Raw genomic sequence first — 9,413 nt, forward strand, 5'->3', positions numbered from 1 at the left:
TTCAACACTTACTGTTGTGAAGGGTTATGGCACCCCTACATACATGACTCTAATTGCCTCCAATTACCAAAGGCCACACCCCTTCCCTCCACACCTGTTCCCATCACCTTTCCTCTACATTTTTCACTCGTGTTTCCCCATATAAGCATTATGATTATTCCTGAGCCTGTCATGCTTGGTGTTGCCATAGTAATCGGTCATGCTTGGTGTTGCCATAGTAATCCGTCATGCTTGGTGTTGCCATAGTAATCTGCCACGCTTGGTGTTGCCATAGTAATCCGTCATGCTTGGTGACGTCATAGTAATGGTTAATGCTTAGTGTTGCCATAGTATTGGGTCATGTTTGATTATGCCATAGTAATGGTTAATGCTTAGTGTTGCCATAGTAATGTGTCATACCCCATAATGAGGACCTAAAAAACAGGTTTTTAGGCATATTTTAAAACAACATAAATACCTTATTTACATAAGTATTCAGAACCTTTGCTATGAGACTCACAACTGAGCTCAGGTGCATCCTGTTTCCATTGATCATCCTTGAGATGTTTCTACAACTTGATTGGATTAAACCTGTGGTAAATTGAATTGATTGGACATGATTTGGAAAGACACACCCCTGTCTATATAAGGTCCCACAGTTGACAGTTCAGCAAAAAAAAAAAAAACAAGCCATGAGGTCGAGGGGATTGTGTTGAAGCACAGATGTGGGGAAGGGTAACAACAACAACACCAAGCCATGAGGTCGAGGGGAAGTGTTGAAGCACAGATGTGGGGAAGGGTAACAACAACAAAACCAAGCCATGAGGTCGAGGGGAAGTGTTGAAGCACAGATGTGGGGAAGGGTAACAACAACAACACCAAGCCATGAGGTCGAGGGGAAGTGTTGAAGCACAGATGTGGGGAAGGGTAACAACAACAACACCAAGCCATGAGGTCGAGGGGATTGTGTTGAAGCACAGATGTGGGGAAGGGTAACAACAACAAAACCAAGCCATGAGGTGGAGGGGAAGTGTTGAAGCACAGATGTGGGGAAGGGTAACAACAACAACACCAAGCCATGAGGTGGAGGGGAAGTGTTGAAGCACAGATGTGGGGAAGGGTAACAACAACAAAACCAAGCCATGAGGTGGAGGGGAAGTGTTGAAGCACAGATGTGGGGAAGGGTAACAACAACAAAACCAAGCCATGAGGTCGAGGGGAAGTGTTGAAGCACAGATGTGGGGAAGGGTAACAACAACAAAACCAAGCCATGAGGTCGAGGGGAAGTGTTGAAGCACAGATGTGGGGAAGGGTAACAACAACAACACCAAGCCATGAGGTCGAGGGGAAGTGTTGAAGCACAGATGTGGGGAAGGGTAACAACAACAACACCAAGCCATGAGGTCGAGGGGAAGTGTTGAAGCAAGATGTGGGGAAGGGTAACAACAACAAAATATGTCTGCAGCATTGAAGGTCCTTAAGAACAAAGTGGCCTCCATCATTCTTAAATGGAAGACGTTTGGAACCAACAAGACTTCCTAGAGCCGAGAACATCGTCAGATCTGTATACTTGGACTTTGATTGAGCTTTTCTAGTATTAGTAGCCATTTTATAAGTTCAACATTTGCAAAACAACCAGTTTTCAAAGTTTCTGAAAAGCTGTCCTTGAAATAGTCTTGATATGTTTGTCAAAACAGAGATCAGGGTGTGTATCTTTGTCAAATAAGCACCAATCGGGGTCAAACAAAGCTAGCTAGATAGCCAATATTCTTATAATTTTTGTCCAAAAGGAAAAGGCATCCTGTCGCACAAGGTTAATCATTGGCTATCTAGCTAACAGATATGCTTGTTCTAGGTCCCAAGAAACAAAGATATCTTCTGTTGAATCTGACAATTAATCTTGATGGTTGTACAGTCGTCTCAAATAAAACTGTGAAGGACCTCGGCGTTACTCTGGACCCTGATCTCTCTTTTGACGAACATATCAAGACTGTTTCAAGGACAGCTTTTTTCCATCTACGTAACATTGCAAAAAATCAGGCACTTTCTGTCTAAATATGATGCAGAAAAATTCATCCAGGTTAGACTACTGCACTACTTTCCGGCTACCCGGATAAAGCACTAAAGGGTGAAAGAGGAGCGATTACAATAGATGAAACCAAGTCTAGATTTAACCTTAGCCTGCAGCTTTGATATGTGCTGCGAGAAGGAAAGTGTACCGTCTAGCCATATTCCCAAGTACTTGTATGAGGTGACTACCTCAAGCTCTAAACCCTCAGAGTTTGTAATCACACCGGTGGGGAGGGGAATTCTTCCTACCAAACCACATGACCTTTGTTTTGGAGGTGTACAGAACAAGGTTAAGGGCAGAGAAAGCTTGTTGGACATTAAGCTTTGTTGTAGAGTGTTTAACACAAAATCCGGGGAGGGGCCAGCTGAGTATAAGACTATCATCTGCATATAAATGGGTGAGAGAGCATTCTACTGCCTGAGCTTTGTTGTTGATGTAAATTGAGAAGAGTGTGGGGCCTAGGATTGAGCCTTGGGGTACTCCATTGGTGACAGGCAGTGACAGAGACAGCAGATGTTCTGACTTTATACACTGCACTCTTTGGGAGCAGTAGTTAGCAAACCAGGCCAAAGACCCCTCAGAGACACCAATACTCCTTAGCCGGCCCACAAGAATGGACTACCGTATCAAAAGCTTTGGCCAAGTCAATAGAAATAGCAGCACAACTTTGCTTAGAATCAAGGGCAATGGTGACATCATTTAGAACCTTTAAAGTTGCAGTAACATATTCATAACCTGAGAGGAAAACAGATTGCATGGTGTAACAATACATCATGTAGATGTATATAATGAACAGACTAGGTCTATACTGCTCCTACATGGTGTAACAATACATCATGTAGATGTATATAATGAACAGACTAGGTCTATACTGCTCCTACATGGTGTAACAATACATCATGTAGATGTATATAATGAACAGACTAGGTCTATACTGCTCCTACATGGTGTAACAATACATCATGTAGATGTATATAATGAACAGACTAGGTCTATACTGCTCCTGCATGGTGTAACAATACATCATGTAGATGTATATAATGAACAGACTAGGTCTATACTGCTCCTACATGGTGTAACAATACATCATGTAGATGTATTTAATGAACAGACTAGGTCTATACTGCTCCTGTATGGTGTAACAATACATCATGTAGATGTATATAATGAACAGACTAGGTCTATACTGCTCCTACATGGTGTAACAATACATCATGTAGATGTATATAATGAACAGACTAGGTCTATACTGCTCCTACATGGTGTAACAATACATCATGTAGATGTATATAATGAACAGACTAGGTCTATACTGCTCCTACATGGTGTAACAATACATCATGTAGATGTATATAATGAACAGACTAGGTCTATACTGCTCCTACATGGTGTAACAATACATCATGTAGATGTATATAATGAACAGACTAGGTCTATACTGCTCCTACATGGTGTAACAATACATCATGTAGATGTATATAATGAACAGACTAGGTCTATACTGCTCCTACATGGTGTAACAATACATCATGTAGATGTATATAATGAACAGACTAGGTCTATACTGCTCCTGTATGGTGTAACAATACATCATGTAGATGTATATAATGAACAGACTAGGTCTATACTGCTCCTGTATGGTGTAACAATACATCATGTAGATGTATATAATGAACAGACTAGGTCTATACTGCTCCTACATAGTGTAACAATACATCATGTAGATGTATATAATGAACAGACTAGGTCTATACTGCTCCTGTATGGTGTAACAATACATCATGTAGATGTATATAATGAACAGACTAGGTCTATACTGCTCCTACATAGTGTAACAATACATCATGTAGATGTATATAATGAACAGACTAGGTCTATACTGCTCCTGTATGGTGTAACAATACATCATGTAGATGTATATAATGATCTATTGGTGTTCCACGTTAAAACATTTTCAAACACAATATTTTGCATCAATCAAATCCTTTTTACAATCAACACCTGAGTTTTCTCTGACATGGTGGAATAGTACTAATGGGAATATTCACGAGGTCGTGAATGTTTTTCATGTCAACAACTTAATGTCATCAGAACTACGTCATCACATTTTAGCTTGATGAATCGTACACAAATGAATGACATGAAACAACTACATTCAAGAGATTAAGGTTAAAACAAAGAAATGCAACTTCCAATAAATCTACTTCATTGTTTACGTTTTGAAATATCATCAAATGAACATCTAAGGATTGATACCATCCAATCAATCAAAGTTCCTAATCAAAACAAAATGTTAATATCAGATTTTCTATATATGATCGTGGTCTCGATAAAAAAATAAAAAGTAGACCTATTATTTTTTTCCAAAAGCTTTCATACATACAATTTTGGTTTTGTGTGGCATAAACAAAAACACATTCTCAATCAAAAACATAAGTCAGAACACAGCCTCTCTATTCTCTCATGTGATTTCAGGTCCTCTGACTGGGAAAATGTCTGTCCACACTGAGAGCAGTGGTATGTCTTCTCCTCCTGTGTATGTATTCTTTCGTGCTTATTCAGATGCCTTAACCGGGTAAAACTATTTTCACACTGGGAGCAGTGGTAGGCCTTATCCCCTCCTGTGTGTGTCCTCTCATGCTGGTTCAGGTTTCCTAACTGGGTAAAACTCTTTCCACACAAGGAGCACTGGTAGGGCTTTTCACGTGTGTGTATCCACTCATGTGTTCTCAGGTTCCCTAACTGGGTAAAACTCTTTTCACAGTGAGAACAGTGATATGGCTTCTCTCCTGTGTGCGCCCTCTCATGCGATCTCAGGTGCCATAAACTGATAAATATTTTTCTACACTGGGAGCAGTGATAGGGCTTCTCTGCTGAGTGTGTTTTCTCGTGTTTTTTCAGGCTCCCTGAATGGGTAAAACTCTTTCCACATTGGGAACAGTGATGAGGCTTCACTCCAGAGTGTATTCGCTCATGTATTTTCAGGTAACATAAATGGGTAAAACCCTTGCCACACTGGAAGCAGTGGTGAGGATTTTCTCCTGTGTGTATTCTCTTATGTCGTTTCAGGCTGTCTATCTGGCAAAACCTCTTCCCAAAGTCTGAGCGGTGGTTAGGCTTTTCTCCTGTGTGTGTTCTCCCATGCTCTTTTAGTGTCCATAACCTCTTAAAACTCTTTCCACAATGGGAGGTGGGGTGTTGTCGTCCCGCTGGTTTGGGCGTCTCTGGGTCTGGTTCCCCTGAAGGACTCTTCCCGCTGTCAGAGCGAGAGTCTGGCCTCTCTCCTGCCAAATACAAACAGAGTATTTGGTTAAACAGCCCTAACTGAAACCACCACATGATTAAACTATGAGGTTTAATCCAGACTAGATCCCTCATAAAATGGTACATTTGGATCTTGAATGCTGAATGGTTGATAGCTGTTAGTTAATCACGATGATCCACAGGTAATGCCTGTTGACAGTTCCATTCTACACATCCACTGTCCCATCAGCCGGGCCAGGCAATTTATAAACTAAGCTCCACTCTGAAAAAATATTTTGACATTATTACCCCTTAGCTTCTAGTCTCCAACTCAATCATCAAGTTTACTGACAACACAACAGTGGTAGACCTGATTACCAGCAACAATGAGACAGCTTAAAGGGAGGTGGTGAGGGGCCCTGGCGGAGTGGTGCCAGGAATATAACCTCTCCCTCAACCTCAACAAGGAGCTCACAGCTTAAAGGGAGGTGGTGAGGGCCCTGGCGGAGTGGTGCCAGGAATATAACCTCTCCCTCAAAGTCAACAAAACCAAGGAGCTGACAGCTATAGGGAGGTGGTGAGGGGCCCTGGTGGAGTGGTGCCAGGAATATAACCTCTCCCTCAACGTCAACAAAACCAAGGAGCTGATCGTGGACTTGAGGTGTCAGCAGAGAGAACATGCCCCTATCATATCGACGGGCCACAGTCAAAAGTTAAGTTCCTCTGCTTGCACATCACCGACAACTTAAAATGGTTCATTCACAAAGACAGTGTGGTGAAGAAGGCGCAAAAGCACCTCTTCAACCTCAAGAGGCTAAAGACCCTAAAACCCTGACAAACTTCTACAGATGCACCATCGAGAGCCTCCTGCTGGGCTGTATCACCGCCTGGTACGGCAATTGCACCATTTGCAATCGTAGTGCTCTCCAGAGGGTGGTGCGGTCAGCCCAACACATTACCAGGGGGCACACTACCCTCCAGGACATCTACAGCACCTGGTGTCACAAGAAGGCCAAGAAGATCATCAAGGATCCCGAGCCACAGCATGTTCACCCTTCTACCATCTAGAAGGCCGGCGGCAGTACAGCTGCATCAAAGCTGGGACAGACACACTGAAAAACAGCTTCTATCTCCATGCCATCAGAGAGTTAAATATTCACCTCTAGCCGGCCTCCGCCCAGTACCCTGCACTGAACTTAGTCACTGTTACCACCCGGCTACCACCCGATCCTCTACCCTGCACCATAGAGACTGCTGCCCTGTGTACATAGTCATTGAACACTGGTCACTTTAATAATGTTTACATAGTGTTTTACCCACTTCATATGTATATACTGTATTCTAGTTATGGCTCATCCTATATAACTAACGCTGTACCCACCATACAACCACCCAGTACTCCACCCTGTATTCTAGTTATGGCTCATCCTATATAACTAACGCTGTACCCACCATACAACCACCCAGTACTCCACCCTGTATTCTAGTTATGGCTCATCCTATATAACTAATGCTGTACCCACCGTACAACCACCCAGTACTCTAGTTATGGCTCATCCTATATAACTACTGCTGTACCCACCGTACAACCACCCAGTACTCCACCCTGTATTCTAGTTATGGCTCATCCTATATAACTAATGCTGTACCCACCGTACAACCACCCAGTACTCTAGTTATGGCTCATCCTATATAACTACTGCTGTACCCACCGTACAACCACCCAGTACTCCACCCTGTATTCTAGTTATGGGTCATCCTATATAACTAATGCTGTACCCACCGTACAACCACCCAGTACTCCACCCTGTATTCTAGTTATGGCTTATCCTATATAACTAACGCTGTACCCACTGTACAACCACCCAGTACTCCACCCTGTATTCTAGTTATGGCTTATCCTATATAACTAATGCTGTACCCACTGTACAACCACCCAGTACTCCACCCTGTATTCTAGTTATGGCTCATCCTATATAACTAACGCTGTACCCACTGTACAACCACCCAGTACTCCACCCTGTATTCTAGTTATGGCTCATCCTATATAACTAACGCTGTACCCACTGTACAACCACCCAGTACTCCACCCTGTATTCTAGTTATGGCTTATCCTATATAACTAACGCTGTACCCACTGTACAACCACCCAGTACTCCACCCTGTATTCTAGTTATGGCTTATCCTATATAACTAATGCTGTACCCACCATACAACCACCCAGTACTCCACCCTGTATTCTAGTTATGGCTCATCCTATATAACTAACGCTGTACCCACTGTACAACCACCCAGTACTCCACCCTGTATTCTAGTTATGGCTCATCCTATATAACTAACGCTGTACCCACCTTTTTTTTATTCAGATACTGTCCATAAACACCATTATATATATATATTTATATTCTGGACTCTGGCAATTGCTCGTTCTGATACTTCTTAATTTCTTTCTTCAAATGTTTTGGATTTGTGTGTATTGTTTGGTATTAAGTTTTGCTAGTTATTACTGCACTCTCTCCTCTCTCTCGGTCTCTCGCTCTTCAAATTTTTTGGATTTGTGTGTATTGTTTGGTATTAGGTTTTGCTAGGTATTAGTGCACTGTTGGAGCTGGAAACATAAGCATTTCTACACCTGGGATAACATCTACAAATATGTATATGTGATCAAATAAAATGTGTGTAGAATATGCCCTTTGAAAGCCACACAGTTCAACAACAGTAGCGTTTGTGCCCATGTTTTTAAGACAGTACTCACTGGTGTTCATTAAATCTCCAGCCTCCTCTAATGTGACAATCTCCCCCTCCTTCAATTCCAAAACTTCTTTGTCAGTCATCCTCCCCCTCCTCCTTTCACTACAAAAACCGCATCCTCCTCCTCTTCTTTCACATTAATATCCTCCTCTTTCACTCTGAAAGCTTCTTTCACTGAAATGTCTACTGAAACAGCCTCATCCTCTACTTCTTGTTTAACAGCCTCCTCTCCACTTTCACGAGAGCTTCTTCCTCCGCCCAGCATGCCTCCTCTTCTTCTTGTTTAACAGCCTCCTCTCCGCTTTCACGAGAGCTTCTTCCTCCGCCCAGCATGCCTCCTCTTCTTTAGCGGGGTGCAAGTAACTCAGTGAACTCGTGGTCGAGGATGTCACTTAGCTAGCTAGTTAGAATTAGCGACTAGCCTAGTGCTATTGCCAATTTAACAAGTGTAACGGATGTGAAACGGCTTAGTTAGCGGTGTGCGCTAAATAGCGTTTCAATTGGTGACGTCACTTGCTCTGAGACCTTGAAGTAGTAGTGCCCCTTGCTCGGCAAGGGCCGCGGCTTTTGTGGAGCGATGCTTCGAGGGTGACTGTTGTTGATGTGTGCAGAGGGTCCCTGGTTCGCGCTCGGGTATGGGCGAGGGGACGGTTTAAAAATATACTGTTACACAAGCCAGCTAGCTAACTAACAGCAACAGCGTACATATGACAGTAAATTGGGTAACTAGTAGATACGACAGAAGTGGGTTTAAAACACAGTGGCTAACCGTCACTGAACGTGTCTAATGGGCTCAAATGTTTCGGCTATGTTGGCTAGCAAGCTAACGAGATGGCTGACAAGAGCAGCGTCTGCTTCTTCTTTGGTATTATGGCGGTCTGCAAACAACTGTTATAGGTGTTATGCCGCCACCTACTGTATGGCTGTGTATCAGCCTACTCTGTAGTATGAATTCTTTAAACTGGACAAAAAAAATGACCTAGCAACTAACCTTACATCCATTAAAAACTCATCACTATTCCACTACTTTGGCCATATCTGATCCTACACCAGGACAGTAGCCTGGGAGGACGGGACACTATCGCTCAAAACACCTTGTAACTCTTCTGCAGTAAAATCGCATACACCCAAGTACTTCTCTGCAGTCGCCACCACAGCATCTGTCCTCTGGGATTCCTGCGGTACAATTCTATGCCGCGTACAAAACAAATGGGAATTCGGAAATCTCCGACTTCCGATTCAGTGCGTTCAACACAACTGGGAAATAAAGGGGGAAACTAGCTCCGACTGGGAAAAGCCGATTTGAACGGTCGTTCAACTCGGAATTCCAACTTGGGATCTCGGGCCTCTTTCTAGAGCTCCGACTTTC

The 9,413-nt window shown here is 43.0% G+C and overlaps 1 protein-coding gene across 1 annotated transcript; it reads right to left on the bottom strand.

Annotated features, from left to right (window-relative positions):
* Nucleotides 1-3,822: 3,822 nt before the first annotated feature.
* LOC115117926 (zinc finger protein 239-like) lies at nt 3,823-8,903 on the bottom strand. Its single transcript, XM_065000897.1, has 2 exons — nt 8,049-8,903; nt 3,823-5,334 (listed from the first exon to the last, which is right to left on the bottom strand). Exons 1-2 carry the CDS (start codon nt 8,125-8,127, stop codon nt 4,475-4,477), a joined length of 939 nt encoding a protein of 312 aa, XP_064856969.1. The 5' UTR covers nt 8,128-8,903; the 3' UTR covers nt 3,823-4,474.
* Nucleotides 8,904-9,413: the final 510 nt, after the last annotated feature.

Source organism: Oncorhynchus nerka, linkage group LG15 (assembly GCF_034236695.1).
Source record: "Oncorhynchus nerka isolate Pitt River linkage group LG15, Oner_Uvic_2.0, whole genome shotgun sequence".
NCBI lineage: Eukaryota > Metazoa > Chordata > Actinopteri > Salmoniformes > Salmonidae > Oncorhynchus > Oncorhynchus nerka.